The sequence below is a fragment of the Dicentrarchus labrax genome, unplaced genomic scaffold (assembly GCF_905237075.1).
Source record: "Dicentrarchus labrax unplaced genomic scaffold, dlabrax2021, whole genome shotgun sequence".
In the NCBI taxonomy this organism is placed as follows: Eukaryota; Metazoa; Chordata; class Actinopteri; family Moronidae; genus Dicentrarchus; species Dicentrarchus labrax.
This window is the reverse complement of record NW_026136707.1, coordinates 2,223,808-2,250,678: the sequence shown is the minus strand read 5'-3', so window position 1 is coordinate 2,250,678 and position 26,871 is coordinate 2,223,808. Positions and strand designations below refer to the sequence as shown.

The following is a 26,871-nucleotide window of genomic DNA, read 5'->3' as shown; positions in this document are numbered from 1 at the left end:
CTTCTGGAGCTTACGAAAGCACATCACCACAGTATAAAGTAATTCTCAGACTGTATTGTGTGTTGAATCATTAATAAGTAATGTAAGCTGTTTAACAATCCCCAGTGGTTTTCGTGGAACTTCCTGTACATTAACTCACTCTCAGTTATTGAGTTATTATCTCAGTTATACACTGACTGTAAGGAGTTCCTTGAATTTTCATCAACCTGTATCCAAATATTTATTAATATGTTGTTTATCATAAGTGTATCTTGTTTTGGCTTTTAAAATGTTATAATGTATGTAATTAATTGTTTTTAATTACAGCATTAACTTTGTTACTTTAATAATCTGTTTTGTGTTGTGATTTTTTGAAAAACGATAAAATAAAGCTAATATTAATTTAGTTTTGAGAATTATGATGAGAGCAAAACCTATTCATACCTATGCCTATGAGTGTACTAAAGACAGTACAGAGTAATAAGTCCTCTACTGGCCTCCTTCTGTTAAAGTAAAAAAGTTCTTACATTTCCTCATTGGAATAAAAAAAAAGTTTTCTAAGGAAAATATACATTTTCCAAAGTGTTATGATTAGATGAACAACTCTGCATGGACAATTTCTTCTGCTGTCTTCTGTAAGTCCACTAAAGACAACAAAGCTGTAACCGGATTGTACCTTCAAAATAAAAGCGTCAGACATTATTACCCCTTTGAAAACGATACCGTGACCACACGATATTTCTAATACTATTAAAGTGTATCCTGTGATACACGTGTAGTGAATATGTTCTGTATATACCAACTGGATTTCTCACACATTTCTCAAACGCGTTCCGTGTATATTTTATTTTGAAAGCTCCAAACGGAGCCCTCTCTGTGTCAAGCTGCCTCAGCTTCACGTCGCCGCCATTTTTGATCCCCCCCAAAATAATAAAAACAAATGATATTTTGTTTTCGCGAAGAAGTTACGAAAGTGTAACAATCAACTAACGCACATAAGAAATCAGCGCAATTAGCAGATAGTCCTCCGACATCGTCGTTTTTTGAGGCAAGTATACACCACGATAAAAATATAAAATTATACAAACAACGTTAGTAATATGAGCTAACAGTCACAAGTTAGCTCTCTTATTGTCAGTTCAGAGATTATAGGCTGTGACTACAAGTGCGGAGATGTTCAGGCAAGAATAGTTTAATGTTTAACAGCCTGTTGGTTGTTGTTTATTAGTCATTTTATATCCGAGCCGAGCCGTCCTCTTCCGCGGTGTCTGGGTTGAGTAGCGGATGTGGAAATAGCTCATTTGCTAGCAGCAACTTCCACCGGAACAAACCTATAAAACTATATTTATTTAATATTTTTAAATCACGCAACGTGCAACCTCTTCTTGTTTCGTCGAGTTGTGTTATTTTTCTTTTTCGGGGAGTGGGGGCTCGTATTGTTTTCGATAAGCGATGTAAACGCAGTCAGGTTTTCATTTCGGTGTTAAAAAATAAATAATCTAAAATTGATGTTTTGCAAAGAGTTGATGGATGAGTCTGTCATAGTTCCTCTCATTATTATATTATATTGTTGTGTATGGTCCAAAATTACTCCAAGTCAAGTTTAAATGATGATTTTAAAGTTCAGTTTCGCTATTCTTTATTTAAATGCTTATTATTTCCCTGCTAACACTGTAATTACTCACACATTACACTAAACAACACTGAAACATGTGTGCAATGGAGTAATGTAACATTTATTTTGAAAGTAGATGTACTTTCCATTTTGTGCTGCTTTATAAATATCAATATTTTAATTTTCCATGTCATTAAACAGCTGCAGTTAGTTGTCACTTTATTTAAAATGTGATGATCTTATAAAATATATTGCATTTTTTTACTGTTCCTGCAACATAAAGCGCTGGTTCACATTAATGCATCACTAATAATAATAGTAAATATAAAGTAATATATAGATAATAGTCTCTGACAGGAACTACTTTTGTTCATAGTCAGTTATTTTACTTTTAATTCTTAAAGTACATACAAATGTTTTCATAGAGCCCACACTTACTCACACAGGAAACTGAAACAAGTTTGGCATTTTTCCTTAATAAATATTTTACAGGTTATCAAACGTGTTGATTAATTTCCTGTCCGTCATCTCAGCACTATAGTAAAAAAGTCCGCCATTGAAAGTTTTCCTATTAAACTAAAGGAAGTTATTGGTTTGTCAAGATTATGATTTGATTTGCTATAAGAAAAACTGTATATACACAAAAGAAACAATGCCCACAGTAACATCAGCTTGTGCTCAGTTCAGATGTCTCTCTTTGGCTCTCTAACGTCTCATCACAGTGTTTCTCCTGCCCGCCAGCAGATGTCACTGATGTATCTCGGGCAGCAGCTGCTGGAGGCCGCACGAACTGGACAGGATGATGATGTCAAAGCTCTGATGGCCAATGGAGCTCCGTTCACCACAGACTGGGTGAGGCTGATGGGGGGTTAATTGTGGAATAATCTTCAGGCTAATCCGGAATAAGATGAGTGTTAACGCTCATCTGCTGCCAAGAAACAGGGATTGTCAGCTGTTATTGTGTTTGGACTTTGTCGCCATGTAGTGGCAGTGCGACAGTAATGCTGAGGGCTCATATCGAGCTCAAAAGACAAAGTAAACGAGACATTTAGCAGACTCTTACTGAAGGAAAATAAACAGATTTATGGCTTTACCGTAGGTGCCGACCAACAAGGTTGCTGTACAATGAAAATGATCAGTTGCAGTGCCATAGGTGTGCAAGGCTTTACAAATTTGCATAAACGTTGCATACTATATGACAACTTGTCAGTGAAACCTATTGAACTGTAGTCTAGAGCTGAAACTAATTATCCATTAATCGTTGTTATCTCTTGGTTAACCTATTAATCCTACAAAATGTCAGACAACAGGGAAAAAATGTCCTCTCAATTTTAATATATTCAGTTTACGGTCAAATGAGACAACTGGGAAGCTGAAAAATCAATAACGTGATTAATAATTGATCGCTTAACAACATAGTTACTTACTGTTTTTATGTCGACTGACTAATCTATTAATGAACGTATTATTTCAGCTCCATCATTATCCATATTTTACACAGTTTCAATCACAAAAGGATACCAGTAGCTGCACCACATAATCAGTTTTGATAAACCTCCATTACACCATAATGTACAGTACTTACATGAACTTTTCCTACAAGTATAGAACATTTAATGTCTTTGTATCATTAATTATTGTCTCTATATACTCATTACAATAATGAAAAAGAAGTCTTAAATAATTTAGATTTTTTAAAAAGCATTCAAGCCTACATAAAAGAATCCACAGGCATTTCCTCTGACTCTTATTATCATATCTATTTATAACATTCATTTATAATTTACTGCTCACAGGCACTGTGTAAGCCACTAATGCAGTTTTATTTAATTTTCTCTTCCTTAATGCCACCTTTATCTACTACACAAGAAAGGATTGCAGGGTGTCAAAATTCATCATATTTAAAGTGGAGTTCTGTCTGAGACAGCGTGTCACATTTTAGAAATGTACGTAGAAGAATGGGTGCAGTGGAGGCCACGTGAATGAATGGATTCTTGTCACGTTCATATGATGTTTTAAAGTAAGGGGAGAAATATAAGCATTCACCTATTACATTTTTTAAAACGACAACATCCCATATCATTTATATGTATGACTTGCAAATTCATCCATTAATGAAATGAATCTGTCACTCTTTTCCTAAGTAAAGCTGACTGTGTGAATATAACTGATGATAATTTAGATTTCCATTACCTCGGAGTGTCAACGCTGGTGGATTAGCTGTCTTGTGTGCCGCAGTGTATGATGCAGAGGGGAGACTTTCAAGCCTTTGACAAACTCCTACAGCGGTTGTAATTACACAGAAAAAAAAAAAAATTCTCAGCTGGTAGGTTGTGTTAACGGTAAGTCGTGAGCACTACATTAGAGAAGAGTGAGAGCCAGAGGTGTGTGTGTGTGTGTGTGTGTGTGTGTGTGTGTGTGTGTGTGTGTGTGTGTGTGTTACTTACGTTTTAGTCACTATATTCATTAAAGTTATGTAACATCATGAGGAGTACTACTCATGTTGCATAATTTGTGGCTCTAGAGGAACTTCACTGTGAGAAAATTACTCAAATTACATCAAGGGAATTATCTTGGATTGTGTTTAAAGTACAGATTTTTTAACAGAAAGACTGTGTTCAACAAACTGGGGGTGTGGAATTGGAAAGATGTGGGCATTTAACAGGCATTAATGGGAAGTGAGCTTGACCCATACAAGGGACTAAATGACAGGCTATCCGTCCCTCTGCTGTATTTATTTTAAACATTCTGTTTTTAAGGTGTCTCTCGAGAGTTCCCCAACTTTAATGAAATGCGGTGCTAAATCCCTGGACTCTTTTAATGCCCTTCAGCTAGGATCAAGTCCTCAGTATCCTAAAAGTCAGAGAAATTAGTGTGGAAGTCAGAGAGATTTTACCTTCTGACCTTCTGACGATTTACATTATCCTTCTTCGATGATTCAGCTCAGTCTTAAAAAGTCTAAAATCCAATAATCTGAATGTCTTAATATGATTTGACAGGTCTTAAGAATGTTTCAGTCTTGCTTTAAAATGTGTTTTGAGAAAAAAATGTATTGATCATGCTGTAACAACAACTAAATGAAACCAACATGCAATCAATAGAGATTTTCCTTTATATCCTTTCATACTTTTTTGCCAGTATGGACGTGAAATGTGTCTTAAATTGCATCCATAATGGTCTTTAAAACGTCTTAAATTTACTCTGTTGAAACCTTCATAAAGGAGCCGCCCAGTAGCTCACCTAGTAGAGCGCGTACCATGTATGAAGGCTGAGTCCTTACCACTGCAGCCAATTCAAGCCTGGGCCATTTGCTGCATGTCATCCCCTCTCTTTCTACCCTGCCTTTCCTGTCTCTCTCCAGCTATCACTTCAAAATAAAGCAGAAATGCCAACAAAAAAAAGACACCTGCAGAAACCATAATGACTGCTACCGAGTTTCCCCTGAACATTATCTCAGTAACTCAGCAGGACCCAGATGTGACGGTGCGCAGCTGTGCGAATGCAAACCTTGGCACTTCATGTTAAGTGGACTTTTAAGTCATCACCTCCAGCTGCTTTTCTACATACTTTATTCTCTCTCTCTCCTCTTTTTCCTCCAGCTGGGCTCGTCGCCGCTGCATCTCGCAGCCCAGTACGGCCATCACTCAACCGCTGAGGTGCTGCTGCGTGCCGGCGTCAGCAGGGATGCCCGAACCAAGGTGGACAAGACCCCTCTTCACATGGCCGCCTCAGAGGGTCACTCCATCATAGTGGACCTGTTAGTGCGGGTGAGGAGCGATATCTGTCTGTGGTATTGTATTTTGACAGTGCAGTAATTAAATATGAATATAAGTGAGGTTTTGCAGTTGTCTTCTCAGATTTACTGTATTAATATTCTAGTTATTATAGTATATAGTAGGTAAGAAGGTCCTGGGCAAAAGTATGTGGACACTCGAACATTACACCCATATGATTGTTGACCTTTCTCCTGACTTTTGGAACCTGGCTGCAGGGATTTGCTCCCATTCAGCCACAGGAGCATTAGTGAGGTCCAACGATGATGTTGGGGGAAAAGTTCTGGCTCATTCTGGTTCATCCCGAAGGTGTTGGGTGATTGGGTTGTGGTCAGAGCTCTGTGCAGACCAGTCACGTTCTTCCACACACATCTGCTTTGTGTTGGGGGTAGGGGGGGGGAAATATTTTAAAATATCTTTTTTTTTTGAAATGAAAAAAAAAAATAATTAAAATAAAAAAAAAAAAAAAAAAAAACAAAAAAAAAAACACAAAAATAAAAAAAACACCAAAAAACAACCCCAATAAAGGAGGAAAAATAAAAAAAAAAACTAGGGGGCATAAAAAAAAAACATGATCAACCCAACACCCCCCCCCCCTCCTACTAATAAGAAAAAAAAGAAAAGAAAAAAAAAAAAAACCCCAACCCCACCTACCCCCAAAACATATAAAAATAAACGAGAAGGGGGGAACCGGGAATAAAAAAAGAAAAAAAGGAATTATATAATTTAACAAAAAAAAAAAATTAAAAAAAAAATAAAAATATTTAACCCGGCGGAAGAAAAAAAAAAAATTAATTCTCAACTTTAAAACGAATTGGTAGACAAAACAAAAAAATTTAAAAAAATTTAAAGAAAAAAAATAAATAATATAATAAAAAAAAAAAAAAAAAAAAAAATATCTTGGAGGCATTGTCGTGTTAAAACAGGAAATGGCTAAACACAAACTGTTGCTATAAATTTGGAAACACACTATGGTCTAAATATGACAGCATGTTGTTGCATTAAGAATGTCCTAAATTAGAAGTAACCAAAACAATGAAACACAGCCATGTTCATGTGTCCATATACTTTTGGCTATACAGTGTATGATGCAAGATTGTGCCTCTACAATGTAAATGTGTTACAGATGGCCTTAGGTTTAGTGTTGAAATTGTTTCCATGTGCACCAAAAAGCCATCAAATAATTTTCTATACTTTGTTTGGAGATACAAAAACATTTAAAGCTCGACTGACGTTTCAACGTGTGTTTTAAATAATAATAATGTTACACTGTTTATCAGATTGTGTGCACTCCACCTCACCTTACTTTACCTTTCAGACGTGCCTAGTCACAGACATCTTCTCTCATCACTTCCCCTTTTGTCTCCCTCTCTTTTGTGTTTGTTACCTTTCCTCGCCACCGGGGGGCACCGTGAATCTGTGCAGAACGGCGCCGAAATCAACGCCAAAGACATGCTGAAGATGACAGCGCTGCACTGGGCGGCTCAGCACGGCCACAGGGAGGTGGCCGAGCTCCTGCTGAGGTACGGAGCCGACGTCCACTGCCTCAGCAAGTTCGACAAGACGCCCTTCGACATCGCCATGGATACCAGCAACACTGAGCTGATGATACTGCTACAGGTGGATGAAGGGGGTGCTGGGGATGGGGACAGACAGAGAGACCGACAGACATACAGGAACGGGGCAAAGACATTGAATGAGATTTGAGGAGTTAGAGTCAATGGGAGAGAGGAAAGAGAACGAGAGACATGATGAAGATGATGAGGGGTTGGATATGAAAAAAGGGAAGAGAAACTGATGACGGGGGAGAGAAATAGATATAAGGACAGACAAGTGATATAGGGAAAGACAGGTGAGGCATGCAGGAAGGAGGACAGAAAAGCAGAGACGAGGCGGGCCATCACTGTTGTACACTTTGGTGCAAGGTTATAAAACAAGATAAGAGAACAGGAGACATTAGGAAAAGACAGAAAATGACCAAGCACATTTCAGGTAATAATGAAGACGGGGAGGAGAAACGGCGAGAGCGATGGACAGATAGATGAAGGCAGGGAAGACAAGGAGACATAGATGGATGAATGAGAGGCTTGTGAGAGAGGCAGGGAGGGAGGGAGAAAGATGGACAGAGATTAGGGGGAGAGCGAAAACAGAAAGGAGGGGGGGAGAAGAAGAGAAATGGGGGAGCCGAGGAGATTAACCAAAAGACGGAAAGAGGAGGAGGAAAAGTGAAAAGAGAATAAGAAGAAGTGTGAGACTGCAGGCGCAGACATGTTTGCACAGTGCCCCTGTGATTTCAAAAAATACGTTTGATGTTTTCCAAGTGCGACTCGCGAAGCGTCGGTCGGACTCTCGCCGGCGTTGCTATGGTTTCAGTGGCCGTGCAGCCTCTCTCTGTCAGACAGCCATGTTGCAAACAGTTCTTACCATAACACCCGCATTTAGACACCATTTCACGCAAGATCGGATTAGACCTCCTCTTTGAAAACATGAGGAAGCTACACTAATAATTGAAATAACAGAACTGTGGTTAAGGATTATGTTAAATTATCAGACACAGTATTTGGAAAAATTTGATTAGGAAAGGCCCACAAGCTCTCCTACAAAGGCCTTATATAACAGAGGTGTGTGTGGGCCTTCAGGTGGTACGTAGGAGGTTCTGGTTAGCGTTAGATAACTCCCCTCCTTGGTCATGACTCTTCAACTAGCCAGGATACAGATAGTAGGGCCTCGAGCAAAAGCAGCTGGTTGACCCGTGCAGGATGGCTGCATTCAGGAGGGCACCGACACGTGTTTATGAAACATAAACACCCACCTCGGCCGTGAGTGTGAAACGCTCCCCTGAGGACAGTGTCTGAAGGGGCTGAATCACCATAAATGCATCATGATATGTGTTTATTATGTAAAGTAAACTTACTGCTGTGTTCTGAAGAAGCGAAACACTTTAACTGCCAAGAAAAAAAATTTAACTGTAGGTTGAGACGCACATAAAACCAAAAATAATGACATCGTTTCTCATTCTCCTCTCTTATTAAGTCTGTGCAGATAAAAAGTCTCCTTCAAAAGAAATCACTGCCGACCCTACGAGATGCTAAACTGCAATGAAAACGAATAATCAGTGGATAAACAATGAAGCAAACTATTTGTTTTGAACCGTCAACCTACAGCTCTTGCGGCCATCATATTCTATCCACCATTAACCGCGTGATTGCTTTTGGTCGGAAAGCGGGGCAGTTTTAACAAAGAGAATGTCAAACCATCAGTGAAATTACTCCCAAAATGATTTCTCACTTTCAGCAGCACAGATCAGTTTCCACCTGCAATTCCTCGGGGCAAAAACTGTTTATCTGACTCTTTCTAATAGAATGAGTGTAGTGGCTGAAAGTGTCATTCCTAATTACAGAATACTGATGCTATCTTCTCTGTTTGAGCGATGTCAACGAAAGGCACTAATGCTAGATGAATGTTCTGTTATCGTGTGTGTAAACCTTTTATCTTAGTTTTAGAGAGATAAAAAATGGAAACAATTGGCAGGGTCCTGTTTTATACATCAAAGTGTTTCATTTTATGCCTGTCATTTTTTTAATTGGATTACACATTCATCTAAAATGTAATAAGAGATCAGAACTATTATTATTATATACCACTTTCTCCCTCAAAAGGGCATGTAAATGTTAGATTTGGGTTTTTCTTAAATTCAAAATTTCTTTATGAAGACTGGTGACCAAGAGGTGCATAATATACAAAATAACAGATAGATTTAGCAGTTACAGGAGATTTTGAAGTGGCTATAAATAATATTCTTATATTAACAATAGATCATATTAGTCACGTAATATGAAAGGGGTCACTCATAGTGATGAACCCACATGTAATTGTCGCCATCAATACCAACATTTTAGTGTCTTTCAGCTCATTGTTTTTTGTTTTAGTGTTCTGGTTCTCTCTCACCTTCACAGCTTCATAACAGGCAGCTGTAGTCAGTGGAAGCTGTAAAGACCCACTGTACATTACCTGCCCAGCACCAAATGACAGACAAAGTTAGCAACTAGCTGGTGAACATAGTGGAGAATTTAACTGCTTAAGACCCAGATATGTTTCCCAAGAGTTGTTGGAGAGCAACACAGAGCTAAAAGACACAAACACATAACTCCATTACTGCTGGAGTGTATAGAAGCAATTATTTGCTAACAAGTTTGCAATATCAACTTGAAAGGTGATAATGTGTGTGGGTGGGAGGGCGAGAGCGAGCTGTCTGTGTATTTGCAGTGCATGTTTGTTATGTAATGCTGTTTTTGTTTGTGTGCGTTTGATTTGTATTTGTGTGTACAGTACCCCTTTGAAAGTGAGATGCTACGTCTCATGGGGCTACTCTTTCAATAAATCCAGTATGTCAGTGTTCTGTGTACAGCGCGCTTCCACTGCCCAGCAAAGCAGCCACAGAAAATCTGTTATTGCAGGTTTAGGTCAATTTGACTGTTTTGGGTTGGTGCAGAATTTTCCACACTTTCTATCTCATGAATGGAATTAAATATGATTTCATTTGAAATGTTTTCACCCTCTTATGTAACAGATCAGTTTGTAAATTATCATTAACTGCAACAGAATCCAGTATAACCACAGCTCCTTCTCTGTGTGTGCAGGACGGCATGCAGAACCAGGTAAACATCAACCCCGAGTCCCACTACATAATCCCTGCTGGTGGGCTGGTCAACCTCTCAGAGCTGATCACCAAGACCGCTGCAGGTAGGCAGCACACACATGCATCCTTCAGTTGTGTTTAGGTGTAGAAATGAAGTGACAGAAATGATGAATAAACAGCAGATGGAATTTAAATGTGTGCAGGTGGGAATTAAGAAACCTCAGGGGACTTACTGTGTTATCCCAAGAGACGTATAATCATATCTGACAGCAAACAAGAAACACCTGGACTGGTGTGATCTAGAACAGAAACAAAAATAGCAGACAATTATAGAACAACAATTAAGATAAACCAAATTCATCCACCCATTCACTGCTTTCATTTCATCCTTCCCTGTTTCTCAACAAAGAGTGTCAGGAAATATCAAACATGTCAAACTTTTCTTTATATGTGATTGTGTAACATTCTGGTCCTGGTTCATTTTTGTACAGCAGCATAATGTCTGTTCTTGGTAGCGGCTGTTATCTAACAATACAAGCCAACTGTTATCTTCAGGCAAGTCAGAGGAGGACACAACCCTACAGCATGTGGTGGGCGACGGCGGACAGAGGGTCATTACCATAGTGACGGACCAACACGGCAACCTGCAGCCAGCCGCCATGGGCCAGCAGTTCATCTTCACCCTGCAGGGGCAGCAGAGTGAGTGGGCTCAGTGGGCTCTCCAGTTCTGATCCGGACCTAACTGAGAATAGGGATGCACTGACGTCATAATTGCTGATAGTTTCAAAAAAAAAAAAAAAAGAAGGCAGAAATATACCAAAAATAAAATCAAAACATACGTTGGCAATCAGTCAGTTAGATTATTACATTTATTGTACAGAGACGCTGTGGAGCATTCAAGCAAAACAGAGGCACTGAAATGACACAGGGAGTCTCACAGTTATACCCGCTGTAACTAGTTCAGACAACCTCAAGATGACATTGCAGGTTAGTTGCTTCCTGAATTCAAACGTGACTTATGTAAAACCCTCGAACAAATCCTGAATACGTATTACTGTGAGTGGCAAAAAGCTGCTTATTAAATGGGGTTTTCATGTGATGGAAGAAGATACTAAACAGATGTGTGAAAATCAGTGTCTGGAGACTATTTGACTATTAGTGGAGGATTGTTCATGCAGAAATAATGACTAAATATGACAAATACAAGAATTCGGATCTCTTGGGGGAAAAAATATGCAACATAAATCCAGTCATTTGTTGTAAGAAGAGGTAGTTGACAAACGTATATTTAAGTACAAAGGGAAAAGGGCCTGTGGGTTGTCAGAGACAGAAATATAGCAATAGAGGACTCCTAACTCAGAGGTTTATTGGACTAAAACAATGAAAGATGGAAAATAAAAAGAAAGTGCCTTAGAAACACAGTTTACAAAGATGTAGTTTTACTCACACATCTAATGCAATAAAACAAAAAGCGGTGACAAACTGGACTGGGTGCTTTTCCAATTACATGGGTTGTGGTGGCAGCCAGGGAGGAGGATGGGTGGCCAATCACAGACGGGGACCACACAATGACATTTTTAAAATATAAAATAGATCTAATAGATGTGCTAGTATACACACACACACACACACACACACACACACACACACACACACACACACACACACACACACCGTCTCAGACACTCTTCTGTTTTGCGGTTGCAGTGGTGGCATTGCCAGCCAGCGCAATCACAGAGGAGGTGGTGGTTGAGGAGCAGGCCACGCCCACACGCAAGAGGAAGACAGACTCCACAGCCTATCACATCAGTCGAAGAGACAAGGTAAGTCAGGAGTACTTACGACTTATTTAAAGGGTAACTTTATACACCAAAATCTTCTAAAAACAACATTTCATTTGATGCTTTAACCTCTAATCTGTTTGTTTTATTTCCAGAAGGTTAAAGAAAGTCGCGAGCAGCTAGAGCAGCAGCTGCAGGAAGCCACACTCAAAGCCCAAAAGTACCAACAGCAGCTCCTGCAGAAGGAACAAGAGGCTGAGCAGTATCGCATCAGACTGGAGCAGGCCATAGCCACCAGTAACAACAGCATTACTGTTACCTTAAAGAATGGTGCTGCAGTGAAGCAGGAGGAGGAGGAGGCGGAGGTGGTGGTAGAAGAGCAGCTAGAGACCACAGAGGAAGCTGCAACAAAAGAGGTGGAAGAGGGGGAGAGGAAATACACAGAGGAGGCGGAAGAGGTCGTCCCTGAACTTCCAGAAGATGCGATTCTTGTGACTGAGAGCGAGCTGGATGTGGAGGTCGATGCCACAAAGGAAACAGACAAGTCTTCCCCCTCTCGACGAGGGAGAGGCAGGGGGCGAGGCAGAGGGGGACGCAGACACTAGCTGACATATCTTGTGGTACTTATTTAATAATAATAATCCTTTTGTAGAAGATTAGGAAAAGACTTTGTGAATATGTCACAGTTTCATGCTGCGAAAGGTTAAGAACGGGTCTGACATATTCGCATTGGTACGGCAGGTTAAACTTGCAATAATTGTTGTGGGCCACATAGACGCTAGGACACCCTGACAGTTACATTACTGGTTCTCACTCTTTGTACACACTCAAACCTGCATGAAGTGTTTGTTTTTTTTTGGCCACGTTTGTAAAGAAGATCTCCACAGCAAGCTGTGAGCCAATGAAATGTATGTAGGTAGGATTTAGACCGGAAACCTCATCTCGTTGTGCCAGAGCCAGAAAAAGAGGGACATAATGAGATGAGACTGATGCAGCTGTACAGGTTGTTGTAAGCTGATTTACAAACGTAACTCTTAACATGACTAACATTAGGTTACTGCTCCATGCAATCACAGCAGATGGGACAGATATGTCTTAAGTGATTGATTAAGGCAAAAAAAGAGAACAAAACTGGCTAGAATTAATGGGGAAGTGGCCTGTTTACACTGGAATCTGATATGGGACACGTTTAAACATTAATATGAACAGCCAAACAAATGTGATCTGAGCTATAAATCAGAATTTAGCGCTAAAGCTTGCAGTGTGAATGTAGCCATAGTTTTCTGATCCAATATTGATTGCAACACAAATTCACATTCTCAGTTGCTACAATGCAGTTCTAGCTTTTGTTCCTTCAGCCGTCCTCGCTCATAGTGACAGTTACAGTACTAGCAAAAGAGTTCACCTTTATAAGTGTCTAAAAAAAAAACCTTTGCACCCCACTTCCTCTTCATCTTATAGTTACTCATTATTCGGTGTTGTATTCTCAAGTATTTTTTGTGTTTACATCATTCTTTTTGCCAGGGTTTGTGATGAGGGCCCTCAGACTGTGGTGTGTCACTGTGCCTCAGTGGAGGTTCACAGTACGGACAAAGATAATCATGAAGCAATTACAGTAAGAGCACTTCATGCTCTCTTATCCAGGGTGACCTACAGTGAGCAGATAGGAGCTCGGTGTTGGGCTCAAGGACTCTTCAGCAGAATGCACAGCAGTTGATGGATACACCTTATCTTTTCTGGGAATCAAACTTGTGACCTTTATGTTTTCAAAGCAGCCTCTTCTCAACCACCAGCCATTCACTTCTTTTACTGTGTGATATTATGAGTTCAACATGATTTACAAAAAGACAGATCTGACTGTTTTTTTTTAAAGGAAAAAACTAAAAGTGGGTGAAAGTGACGTGTTGATTTTAACACGTCAGCACCTTTAAACACGACAGCATCAGTGTCATTGTCCACTAGAACAAATGAAGGAAGAGGCTGAGCTGGTTGTGTGGCCAGAACAAAAGGTTGAGAACCACTGATGTACACAGCCCACCAGCTGTCAGGGGATGTTTGTTTACATGTTTGCACTTAAAGGTCCGGTGTGTAACATTTAGGAATCTACTGGCAGAAATGGAATATAATATGTACGTTTTTATCAGTTTATAATCACCTGAAAAAAGAATAGTTGTGTTTTTGTTACCTTAGAATGAGACGTTTTTATCTACAGAGGCTCCCTCTTCCTCTTTTACAAAGGCTGCCATGTTGAACTGCCATGTTTCTACAGGAACCCCAAAACGGACAAACACTGGCTCTAGATAGGTACGGGTTTCGCAGCCGCCATATTTTCTCCTACACGCTTTAAAGGCAACTAAATCCTTCACACTGGTCCTTTGAGCGCTGTATTCATGCAGTAGCAGAAAATCTGACATGTAAGTCTGTTTTCAGGTAAAAGTTGGGACAGATCTTACAGAGAAATAAGGAAGTGCCTCAGAAACTACAAAGATACCTATACTTCATCATTTCCTAAAACATTGCCAGTTTCTTAAAGGGGCACTCCACTGATTTTACACATTAACATTACAGTAGTTCACTAGTTATGGGAAGGACTACACAGCCTAAGAAGATATGTATAATATCTCCTGTGGCTCTGGAGGAGGAGTCCAGAGCCACAGGAGATATTATACATATTTTCTTCGTCTTTTGTCAAGTCAAAGAAAACAAACCCCAAATGACGTCATAGTGATGTTATCAGGGTTAATCTCAGTTTACAGAATAAAAATGTAGAACAGAAAGCTGCGTTACAAAGCTGGGGAGTGGGGTCTAAAAGACTAAAGGCGCCTATACACTGTGCCGACAACAATGTTTGTTCATCACTTGTCACATTGTGCGAGGTGGGTTTGATGAAGTCTTGGGCGCCATCTGTGTCAGACTGTATGAAATCAAGTTTGAGCATGTTGTAAGGTGTGATTAAAGCCTGATGAATCGTAGCTTTAGGATGTAAAAACTGTCATCATGTCAGGAAATGTCACCAACTCCATCTGTGCTGGTCTCAGTGCTGGCACTTCTGTGAATAGAATATGAAATGAAGTGAGTTGGAGGTAAAGGAGGATTACACCAGTGGATCCTGCGTCATTATATATCACATTCAGGATGGTTAGCCTGTAAAGGAGGTTGTAGCGGTTGTAGGTCCTACATTTCTTGTGGATTTTGATACAAGCTGTCTTTGGTCTTAGAAGTCTTCCATCATCGTAAGCTCAACGAAGGAGGATTTCACCACGTTGCTCTCACAGTTGTCGTCTGTCATATGAGACTGCACAGTGTAAAGGGGCCTTCAAAGTCAGGATAACTCCTCCTCCATTGCTTTGATTTTGACAATTCTTAATCTGTCCCCCAACTTACAATAGAAATATACTGTACTAACTTTACTTTGTAAAACTTAGTTGTGTAATTCACTGAGGCAATAAAAGGCACCTAAAAAGTAAAAAAAAAAACCATTTCTTATGTAATGTAAGAAAACCCCCAAAAGATTTGCAAATAAAAGACGGGGGAACCCTGTTGGGTTGATTTAAAGTCAGATTTTCTGTGTGAATTCAGGAAGTTAATGTACTCATTACTGAGTGGTTTTGTGGTCGTTATGGTTTATTATTTTTTAGTATGCGAGAGAAAGAGGTTTAAAAATAGTACAATATTTAATCAAAATCTAAGAGTTTTACATCTGGGATATTTTTAAATAAAATGTTTTACATTTCAATAAAAATGCTCTTTTTTTATTTGCAGTTGGCGTTATGTGTTTATGTATATAAAGATCCAAAGACTTACTAGTTATTATTTGCATGTGATTGCTATCCTTTATGTAAATGTTTTTGTACTGCAGCCAGTGGAAGCTCTTATCCTCCAGCTGCTCTAGTGAAGATCTCCAGTGGTCACCAGTAATGACTGTCATTATACTGGGCAGCTCCCAGTGGCCAGCAGTCGGACACTGTGGTGAAGAATATCGATGCTCTCGGCTCTCTGTTCCTAAAACCCTTGAAAAAGTGGGCACTAAATGGCTCAGTGGGAGGGAGTGCTGGTGTTTGATGTGATGTGTGTCCCTGAACAGCTGTCGTCCTCTGATGTACTTTGAGGGCTAAAGCAGATTGTGGCTGACATGAATCTGACAAACCAGATCCAGACTTTTCTCAAGACGTAGGATGCCTCACACAGGCTGCCTGTAATTTCCAGAACTGACTGCCTTAAAAGCCCTTCATGGCCTGGGTGCTTGCTATGTTATAGAGCTTTGAAGGCTGTGTGAGCACTCACATAGCCTGAGATCACCTGACAGGGGCCCTGTGGCTGTCCCAGAGAGACGAGGAGTGACAGCGCCTCATCTGTCAGGGCCCCGAGGGTCAGAACGACCTGCCTGAGGAGAACGGCTAGTAGAATCAATGTCATCATTAAAATCACCTTTTCCTCCTTGTTTTGTTAAAATGGGGGGGGGTTAAAATACCCCCTTACAAGATCCAATACAACAGACTGAAAACATATAGTTTCATTGTGAGGCTTACATTATTTAGCTTTTGTTGAGACTGTCAGCGAGCTGGTCATTTCTATTTTTAGTCGTGCTAGCAGCTTGGCTCTAGGGGCGGCAATGTGCCATTGAAATATCTCAAAAACTACAGGATGGATGGAAATTTTGTTGAGACATTCATGGTCCCCCGGGAATTAATCCTATTGACTTTTAGTGATACCCTGACATTTCCTGTAGATCAACCATGTGGTTGACATAAGTGGTTTTGAGTAAAACATCATGACAACTAGCATATTGGAAGGACTGAAACTTCCACTTAGGGTAAATTGTGATCACTTTGCCTATCCCTCAACTTTCCAGATAGAGTGCTGCAGGAATTCCTAAAACCTGGAGTTAACATTTGAGCCCTTCCAGATCCCTGATCCTCAAAGGCAATGTTTTTTTTATGGGTTTTTGGTTAAAATCCTGAAATGGGGTCCGTGGCTAACACAAGCTTATAATAATAAACTAAATAACCCACCTGTGAATTTCAAAGCTTTTATGTGTATTAAAAAAGGCGGTCGCTAACAAGTGGCTAAATGCATTGCAACTCACGACGAGAAGGGTTTTTATAAGAATCACACAAATATTTTGCTGTGGAAATTCATCCAGTAGCGTAAAATCAATGCAGCTCGGACGTGTATGGCAGAGCCGGGACGCTGTGGTCTCTTAATGTGGCGGGGGCTCAGCGCTAACTCATCAGTCAGGCTCAGGAAAAACTCTCATTTCCTCCTCATCACTCGCTTCACAACATTGTTGCCAAACCACAAATAGACTTTTTTTTTTTTTGTCATATGGTGCCACTGCAGGTGCTTCCGATTGTTACCATGGAAACACTGGTCAGCAGGTGTCACTGATTCCTACTATGGAAACCAACTTTATAGATTTAGTCCTTATTTTTCTATTTTTACCCTTTTTCCAAGGGGGATAGCTTCATATCCTCTCTTTTTACCCGACCAGCCATCTACAACCCATAATTATTTAATTTGCAATGATATACAGTCAGAGGAAAGCAGCAGATCCTCACATTTAAAAAGCAGGAACCAGCAAATATTTCGCTTTTTTTTCTTCACAAATGATCCAAATTGTTGATTAATCTTCTGTCAACTTTTTGTTCAAGCACTTAAGCTTTCATAATGAACAGTGCATTTTATCTTTGAACACACAGACGCAAAGCAATCCAAGATTTCTCTAAAAGCTGCAGACCAGAAGTATTTTTGAATGATGCTGGTGATCATCTTTTCTTTGGTGCCAATGTTCCCTGAAGCCTCACAGTATTGTAAACGTCACCGGGTCACAGGAATAAGAGGGATTGCTGCAAAATCAATTATACAATATCAGTCGTTCCTCTGTTATCCTCTTGCACAGCTATTCACAATCACAAGGGAACAGTGCCTTCCAACCTGTTCAGAGACCATTAAATTAACTGGAGACTGAATAGTGAAATGGGCCGTTTGGAAAGGGAATAAATTCAGCATACAGCCTCTGAGCGTGCACAGCAGAGAATGAAAATAATTCAATTATCAGTGGCTTTCTTTAATATGAGTCATGTTGCATAAAGCATGACTGTGATATTGATCCATAATGGTTAATGTTCCCCGCTGCTGCTCCTACTTGCTGTGTATGGGCGTGTTTAGATTGGATTATAATCTTTGTTTGGCGTGAACTAATGAGATTTCAGAAACAGAAAATGAAGGCTTTCATTCCAAAATGATTTGTTTCTATTTTGGTTATCGCTCAGAATGATCAGAATCTCGAAGCCTGTGGGTGATACTTGGAGAAAAACAAAAGTATTTTTGGAGAAGCAAAGGTTTTAGGAAGACAGATAACTTTTAGATGTTTTTCTTTTGTGTCAGAATCATTATTGAGTGCAGGTGTCATTCATTTCAAGTGATGGATATCTAATCACACCCCAGATGTGTTTTCTACATCCCAGAAGATTGTTTTCCCCATCTATAATTGCTTGTGTAACAAACTGGCTTCCTCCTGCTGCCAGCATGCATTGTGCGTGAGCAGGTTTCTGTATCAACAAATGATGCATGTTTAGTTCTGCCTTCATATTACAGCCGTTATCAGCTGAGGAAGGCATCCACTCCAGTATTTTGACTTTTAAAAATGAGCAAACAGTGAAAAGGCTTCAGTAAAGACGTAGGTTGTCTCTTACATAATAATCCAAAAAGCGCAGACTGCACATTTCTCCTCTGTGGGATCAGCTCACATTTAAAATTCTGATCCGTTCCAGCTCCCAGCCCTTCCTAAAAGAAAACAAAAAACCTGTGGATGTGTGATATCAGCAGAATTATTAAGTAACACACAACAGATGCACGTATTCACTCGCAAACAAAATACATAGGTCAATCTATCCACGTCTTGCTTCTATGTGAGAAAGGATGCAGGTGTTAGAGGGAGGTGTGCAGCAGATGATTGCATATCAACATATTCAGTGTTGGTGTCAGATTGTTATTCTGCATGGCGTTCTGGAGGGTCTCGGCTCAAAGAGCAGTCTGGGCCTGGAGCCTGGAGACTAGTGTGTGTGTGTGTGTGTGTGTGTGTGTGTGTGTGTGTGTGTGTGTGTGTAGCCAGACAAAGTGTCTGGGTTCACAGAAAACCAATCGAGACACCTGCCGGCTACCACTGCCAGCCGCTGATAAAACGGGAAAAAGAATGTATTGGGCCTCCGGCACATATGGCCTCCTTGAAAAGGGCAGGGAGGCTTGGAAGAACGCTTTTTTCTCATCCATTTTTTGTTTGTCCTTAACACCTGCCACTTTTACCGCCTGGTGAATGAATCTAATGAAATAAAACACATTAAAAGGCAGTTTTGCACTCTGATCATTTTTATTACAAAACGAACGGCGGCTCCGGGCGAGAAACAGATCGAAACAAAAGGCTCCAGTACAGACAGGAAAGAGCTGCTTGAGCAACTGACCCACAGCTACAACATCAGGATTAAAGCACTTCACCATTTATCATGCACGGAGAGGATACTCTGCGAGAAATACATGCAGGGGGGGGGAAAAAACCACATCACCTCAGCACAACATCGCAACATCTGCGATAGGTAGGAAAAGGCCACGGCAGATCACAAGAACAACACACGTCGCCGAAAGGGTCAGAGTTCACTTCCTGCCCCGGCAGAAACAAGAGCAGGGAAGGTGTTTTTTTTCTTCTTTTTAGCGGGGTTGTATGACATCTCCGTGAAGTGCAAAGACACAGTCGCATCAGTGACTGGCTGATTTCCAGTGTCTCCGCTACCTACGATACTGTAAACAATCTACACTATAAGGCGCACAGTTGAAAAATTGCCCAACGAAAGAGCCACAACATCGGTTTGTAAAGGGTTTGATGTGAAAATGCATCGCCATCTTCATCATCAACACTCTGCAGATCTGGCATACCAACTGTCAATATACCAACTGCAGGCAGTAAAATGCTGTTTAAGTTTCTTTGAATGGGCACCACACAAAAATAAAACAACAACCTACATTTGAAGACAAAAATATGAACCCATTTTCTTTCATATTCCTAAAACATCAATCTAAACTTCAAATTAGGCACAAGGTACAGCACAGTAAACTTTTTTTTCTTCAATACCTCTTTTGGTTGTTGACATCTAAAGACGTGGACACCGCAGATCCCTTCCAAGTCTGAAAGGACAATTTTTTTATGGCACACACAGAACAGTTACAGTTACTCACTGCTGGCATCTATCTGTCCAAACCTTAACATTAAAGGGAACACTTTTCCACTACAGTTTCTTGCTTTGTGTTTATGTAACCTGCTTTATAACCTTGAAACCAGCCTTACTTAACTGTCAAGAAGGAAATGACCACCACAGAATATCTCACAAAGACATACAGTAAGGCATTAAATTCCTCTTCGCCTGAATCAGTCATACAAATTCTTTTGGACCGCTCGTGTCTGTCCACAAATTAAGAAAAAAATACAATAAAAACAAGACCTCAACTATTTACTCTGCAAATTCTTTTTTCACCAACAGTTTTAAACACTGATTGTCTACATTATCAATAAAAATCTAAGGACGTAAACATGATAAGATGTAAACACTGTTATTATCCAATTGGCTTGGACCTCAAAAGATATTCGACCCTGTGTGAGATGTGAGAAAATACTAAGTCTTTCGCACATGAGATGGAGGAGGAACGAGGTAGTCCACAAGAGAACTGATGGCAGGGAAAGGGAATTATGGGTAACAGTAAGTGTCTCTGGTGCATCACTTGGACTGAGGGTCATGATAGTTTTCGGTTTGATCAATAATCTTCATAGCATAGATAGTTCTGGTTGTCTTGTTATAGTTGAGAATTTTCTGATTTGGCAGGGAGAAGCTGTTGGTTAGGTCTCATTTTGACGACAAACCGCCAATGGAAATTCTTTTCAGTCCAAACTTTCAGAAGATCTTCCGAAAGTTGTTGTTTTCCTGGTGAATCAGCAGTCATTTGTTCGTAGGGCCAAAGTGCTTTTTTAGCATCAAATCAGTCTTTTATTTTATTCCTTTCTGCTCTAACTTGTGCACCCGCAGGGCCCCTCAGACGATGCGGTAATCGAACGTGTCCTTCTCGGTGTGGTCAGTCCAGTTGGACGAGGGCATGCTGCGGTAGGGGTCCAGCAGGATGCGGAAACAGCGCACGATGAGCAGGGCCAAGAAGATGAAGAGCAGCAGCACGAAGACGAAGGCCGCCTTCTGCTCCAGCGTCAGGTAGGAAGGCACGTGATGGCCGCCGCCCGACGAGGACAGCGTGCTGCTGAAAAGGCCCTCAGCCATCCTGGGCACATCCATGCTTGATCGTCTCGGCTCCAGCTCTTTGTCGGTTGCTTAAAGATTTTGGAGGGGAAGATGGGCTCAGCGGATAAGACCTGTGAGAGAATCCAAACAGACGGATTATACTAGAGATCGTGTCCTCTGTGGTTTGACAGATGAAACAGCAAACCAATATATCAATTTAATGTAATCGCAGAAACAGAAAAAAATGTCTCAAATCTCAAGACTTTAAAGAGATGAGAGAAACAAAGAAAAATGTGTCTCAGGCCAGAACAAAGTGGCTCTCAGATGAGTTTATTTCTGGAGCTCTAGGCGAAAAGCCCGTTCTGTGAGTAAAGAAGGCTCAGGGGACTCCTTTGGCCTTGAGTTTGCTGCAGCTCAGGGGGTTTGAATTGGCACTTTGGAGTGTTAGTTATACAACATTTATTGCAGGAAACACTGCTCTGAAAGTTGGTGTGTCACTGGCTTCATTAAACCACAGTCCACATCCACTATTCGGAAATGTCCAACCCTGTCTCGAATTATATCCATATGCAACCAATCTGCATCCGCAAATTATATTCAGAGGAACCATTTAGTTAGAAACATTGTCATACATGAGAAGAAATGAAGTTCTCCTCTCAGACAAGGTTACATACACACAAACATGTCAACTGATTTGTGCTAATGCAACTGAAAATTAGCCCAGGAATACACACCACTTATGTTCAATATGTCATAAGTGCGGTAACATGGTTCCTGCTTTATTATCTAATCATGAAGCTCTGCCCTTGTAGCGGACCCTGGGTCAAAAATCTAGTTTGTGCTCGTACGTGGTGCAGATTCCTACATCACTAAAAGCATTTGTGTTTAACTGATGAGTCTGGCGGTATTCTATATTTGTCTTATTGTCAAGCCTTCCCATTAAAAGAACAAAACCGTCAATGAATTTCTGCCACCCACAAGTGTTGTCTGTGTATCCAAAGCCTGACGTATCTTATTCCTCTGTGCTATAGAGCTCAATTGTCCAAAACATATTGAAAACACATCAGTGAGCCGCACCGTTGTACTTGAGTGACATGTTCCTTTATTACCACAAACACACACAGACTGTAGTGTATTCTGAGTCCACATACACCACTGCTGCAAATATTCACTAGTATTAATCCACAGCTGAAAGTAGTCCCAAACAAATGCACTATTTCCTCATGTTTGAATTACATTTGCTAGAAACTACAGGGCTCAGCTGTTATATTGGCTATTACTGGGCCTTTTCATGGGATTCGTGACACCAGCTAGTCGGGAAAATGGGGATTAAAAGGGGGGCAGCAGCTCATTTTTGCCCTCTGGCTCCCTGGCAGGTAATTCCGGCCTGAAATAGCCTTGTACTAGTAGTTTACCACTGGTCACAATGAGACAAAAAATTCACCTTTAATGCAACAAGTTGAGTTCAGTTCCTGGCTTATTCAATGCATACTTCTAATATTTTAAAGGTGGTTAAGGTTAATTTAATTAGATTAAGTTATGATTACACAGAATTAACTCATACAGTATTTTCATATCTAAGCTCCGACCTATGGAGTGAGTGAACAATGAATACTCCCACAGCATTGACTCTACAGGTGGTTAGGTCAGGTTAGTCAGTCAGCTGTGGTTGCCTACTCATTAGCACTGGACACAAATTTTTCCAGAAAACAAACCAGTAACATGACATTTTTCAACATAATGTGCTAAAACAGGAGGAGCAGCTTGCAGCTTTCTGTGTGGATCATTTGTTCTGGCAAAAAGAGGCACGACACATTGAATTTGGAGAAGACCATCGACTTGTCTGTTCTATAAAAAGAGTTGGAGATACATTTATTAATCCATAAACAGCCAGCAGGACTGTTGGTTGTTTATTGTTTCTCACTGAGTGATTCTGCAAACCAGTTTTATATATTTTTCTTTTACAGTGCAGGAACACCACAAACAAGCCTTAGATGATGTGAGATGGCTCAGACATATTGTTTCTCATGCTTAAAGGGAATTTTTATTCACATATTGTTTCTATAGCTTTGGACATAAAATCTATTTGTTCACCAACAAAATCTGTCAGAGCAAGCAACACGAGCTGTCAGATGCAATTATCCAACCCCAAGTTTTCCCAAACTTTTTGACCTGTGATCTCTTAAAACAAACATCTACTACTGCCTGTCTACAACTAATAGTGGCCAGCTCAACCAACCCCTTGCTACATCTGAATGATTTTAAAAGGCCTGAAACACTGTAAATAATTCAACAAAACAACAAGAAAAAATACACAATACAATATGTTCTACATTCCTGTCCTATTAATCTTGTCACAACCAATCAGATTTAATTTTTGAGAACCAGTTATTCAAATTGTCTTGATATGACGTTGAGGTTAACGCCCCCAAAATATAATTTACAATTGCCCACTGTACTGACAAAATGTGAATGCACATACACAAATTCACAACTCTCTGATTGACGGATTTCCTGTGTTGCTTGTCTGTTGTGTCACCATATCTCATGACTTTTGTTGCCAAGTAAAAGGAAATACAGATAAAAATGAAGAAAATAAGAGCCAGGTTGTGTATTGTGACCGTGGCTTTTCTTTTAAGCTGAAAAACTTTGCTTAATTGGCTCCACTTATCATTTTAAGATCAATTACATAACTACCAGATTAACAATTGCCTCTGAGAATGTTTGCATAACCCAGAGTCCTATCTTTTGCAGGTTGTGTCCTTTGGTTACGCTTCTGTAAGCGCGAAGAGCCGTCACAGAGACTGACAATCACTTGGGAGGGGTCCTGGATGTTATGAGACTGCTTGAAGTGACAAGACGGGCTGTCTCCTTCTGCCTTAAAAAAAAAAAAAAAAAGATCTCAGTGGAAAGCCAGAGAGACAGAGAGGGAGCAGCCTTCAGCCTTCAGCCCTGCCTCGCTGATCAGCAGCCTGTAATCCATCACACTTAAAACTCAAAAATTATATTTCACAGCAGTGATTCATTGCCCTGGCTGTTAAAAAAAATGATAAGGAATGAGGTGTTTTCCTTTGTCTGCTGGTTTTCCATAAGCGTTTACTGTCAAATCATAATCTTGTCTGCTTGTCCTCCAAGGACACGGTGAGGTTACCGGGTATTAGCACTTTGGGCCACTCTGCTATTTGTTGGCAGGTTACGTAATGCACTTCAAAGACTCCCAACATTCACATCAGCAGCAGCTCTATGACTAAGAGCTCAGAGTTTGAAGCTTTTCTTGACAGTCTTACACAGAGATACGCTAAACATTTAAGCTTCCCATGACAACTTTAGAGAGAGATACACTTCCCATTTCAAAATGAGATCTCCGCTGCTTGAACAAGGTCACATTATCTGTCTGTAGACTTTGTTCATCAGCCGCTCCACTTCAGGAAAAAATAATGACCTCTGTAGCTCTGAAATAGCCTCCAGATGACAGAATTACAGATACAGATTTTGTCTGATTTTAGAAACTGACCAGCATTATTAAGTGCACAAGTTATTTTGGTCCGATTGTACAGGATCAGTCACGGCTGCTGTGATGAGGAGATGAAACAATGTCAGGCACTGAGAGTAATATTGACAAGGTAAGTGTGGCAATGACATGGAGCCAAATTTAGAAATGAAACCAATTATGTTGAAAAGTTGATAACTTGCACGGCTGAGTGTATGTGTGTGTGTGTGTGTGTGTGTGTGTGTGTGTGTGTCTATGACTAATGGAGAATTCACAGTGCATCAGTGGAGGTGAAATTAAATGGTTTAAGGGAATTGTTGGACTTTATTTTTTAGCATGTAGTCAATCATTTCCCAATATAAAATGTCCTGTATTATTACATTATGAATGGCCACTAAGGAGTTGTTGCACTCGCTCTATACAATATAATACAACACATTTAACTATAAAATGAATGGTATAAATATTTGTTAGTATTTTTAAATTCTGTTATTTAGCCACATTGCATTTCAATACACATATTGCTTGTGTAAGTGACAAATTAACCTTTGAATCCTTATAAGCCGACACATGCACACATTTCAATACAACACTGAGTGAAACTGAGCAATAATTAGAAAATTGTAAAAATATATATATATATATAAATAACTATATCAAAAAAGATTATAGTCTAATATTCCTTAAATGTAACTCTTATTTTCTATTGTTTTATATAAGTTACATAGCCTTTTATTATCTAAAGAAATGTGAGGGGGAAAAAAGGAAAAGGGGGGTAAACATGACTAAATTACTACTTGAGCTACAAATATGACGCCATTCTAGATAAGTATATGCAAAAATATGCATCTAATAAATGTATGAATGCAAAATAATGCATGTAAGAGTACGAATCCTTACACTGATACAGTCTAATCTATTTTGCCTGATCCCTCCAAATGCATGTAATCCAATTGTGATCAAAGGTAGACACACCCGCAGCCTCAACGCAGGAATGCTCAACAACAAGTCAGTGCGAAATAAGGAGCCGCCATTTAAATGAACGCAAAATATTAATAATGCTAATACCCCCGCATGCATTCTGTCTGCACCTGCGGCTGCTGCACATTGCGCCGGTGTATGAGCCACAGCTGGACTCCTCACCGCACACGTGGATGCATCAAAATCTTTCTCCTCTCCGGTGCGTCTTCGGGCACCTTGCACACCTCCACAGCCCGACACCAACACATTTGTAAATAAATAAATAAATAAATAAATAAAATGACATAAATGAAAGGTGAAGGTGAATGTGGTGGTGACAGCAGCAGCCGCAGGTGAGAGTGACCGAGTCTGTAAACACTAACCTGTTGTTATCAGAGGAGCTCGGGAATCTCCGTCAGCGGTGGCTCTCCATTCCGGCAGACGTTTCTGTTTTCACTCTTTTTTTTTTTTTTTTTTTAACCGAAACAGCAACAAGGAGCGTCGGTGCGGACCGCAGGGCTCCTCACTTCATGACAGAAAAAGCTCGCAGTGGTTATTTTTCTGTTTGCTGACTGAGCCGGGCAGACCTCACCCTCTCTGCTGCTCCGTTGTGCGTATTTTTTCTCTCCTTCCTCCTCGTCCTGACGCGCCGCTCATCCCCGCAGACACACGCAGAGATGTAGTGGTACCCCGTCGCTACTGGCAACCTGTTGCCATAGCAATCCTCCAGGTAGGATAGGCTATATATTGCAAGCGGATGAGGGAAAGGTGTGGTCCTCATATGGTATCAAACCACAAATATAACTGAGAAGAAGAGCTCAAACACACACATTTAAAGAGAAGTAACCAAAAAAATCTTGTTAAAGTGATATTCTCAAAGTCAGTGAAGGTCAAAGGTGAGTTTATGGTGACCTTTATGGTATCTTTTTATATCTTTTTATCACAATCCTTTAATTTTATTATGAATACACTTTGTCATGATGTGAAATGAAATGAAATTAGTAGCATATTCTGCAAAAATGAGCTTTGTAATAACAAACAATATGCAGGAAAGACATGCACTCCCACTGGGAAATCAGTACAGACTTTGCCTGACTAATGGTTGGTCAGGCCGGGTGTGGGCAGCAACTCTTCTGAGATTAAGGTGTGACGAGCATCTCAAGCAGAAACATGCATCCTGTGTATTTTTTGGTGACAGGCTTTAGAGTCTTTGCTGTCTCGCCCTGACAGATCCAAACCCCCTCAGAGTTCTGGGAGGACGTGACTGTCCATGAAGGGGTCAGAGAGTGACTGTGCAGAGCAGTTGATGGTGGTGGTGGTGGGGGGGTCTGAAGTTACATAATGTCCTTGCTCAACTGT

At 40.3% G+C, this 26,871-nt stretch overlaps 2 protein-coding genes across 5 annotated transcripts; one reads left to right on the top strand and one right to left on the bottom strand.

The window, feature by feature from the left end:
- The first annotated feature begins 865 nt into the window (after window positions 1-865).
- LOC127367747 (GA-binding protein subunit beta-2) lies at window positions 866-16,806 on the top strand. Of its 4 annotated transcripts, XM_051407844.1 has the most exons (9): window positions 866-1,027; window positions 2,339-2,446; window positions 5,194-5,361; window positions 6,793-6,987; window positions 10,008-10,110; window positions 10,562-10,705; window positions 11,714-11,829; window positions 11,943-12,407; window positions 15,647-16,806. In XM_051407844.1, exons 2-8 carry the CDS (start codon window positions 2,339-2,341, stop codon window positions 12,390-12,392), a joined length of 1,284 nt encoding a protein of 427 aa, XP_051263804.1. In that variant the 5' UTR covers window positions 866-1,027; the 3' UTR covers window positions 12,393-12,407; window positions 15,647-16,806. The 4 variants fall into 4 exon arrangements, with proteins under 4 accessions (XP_051263804.1, XP_051263802.1, XP_051263803.1 ...); XM_051407842.1 differs by lacking the exon at window positions 15,647-16,806 and having other exon boundaries at window positions 11,943-15,548; XM_051407843.1 differs by lacking the exon at window positions 15,647-16,806 and having other exon boundaries at window positions 2,317-2,446; window positions 11,943-15,548.
- Window positions 16,807-19,137: 2,331 nt separating this feature from the next.
- LOC127367531 (cortexin-3) lies at window positions 19,138-26,242 on the bottom strand. The gene is made up of 2 exons (XM_051407440.1): window positions 25,896-26,242; window positions 19,138-21,193 (listed from the first exon to the last, which is right to left on the bottom strand). The coding sequence occupies exon 2, from the start codon at window positions 21,114-21,116 to the stop codon at window positions 20,865-20,867; it is 252 nt and encodes an 83-aa protein (XP_051263400.1). The 5' UTR covers window positions 21,117-21,193; window positions 25,896-26,242; the 3' UTR covers window positions 19,138-20,864.
- Window positions 26,243-26,871: the final 629 nt, after the last annotated feature.

Bases quoted from the DNA above. Each gene is read 5' to 3' on its own strand.
- LOC127367531 (XM_051407440.1), bottom strand. From the start codon at position 21,116: ATGGATGTGCCCAGGATGGCTGAGGGCCTTTTCAGCAGCACGCTGTCC.
- LOC127367747 (XM_051407844.1), top strand. From the start codon at position 2,339: ATGTCACTGATGTATCTCGGGCAGCAGCTGCTGGAGGCCGCACGAACT. The intron at 5,362-6,792 runs GTGAGGAGCGAT...GAATCTGTGCAG, and splicing joins TAGTGGACCTGTTAGTGCGG to AACGGCGCCGAAATCAACGC. The intron at 11,830-11,942 runs GTAAGTCAGGAG...TTTTATTTCCAG, and splicing joins ACATCAGTCGAAGAGACAAG to AAGGTTAAAGAAAGTCGCGA.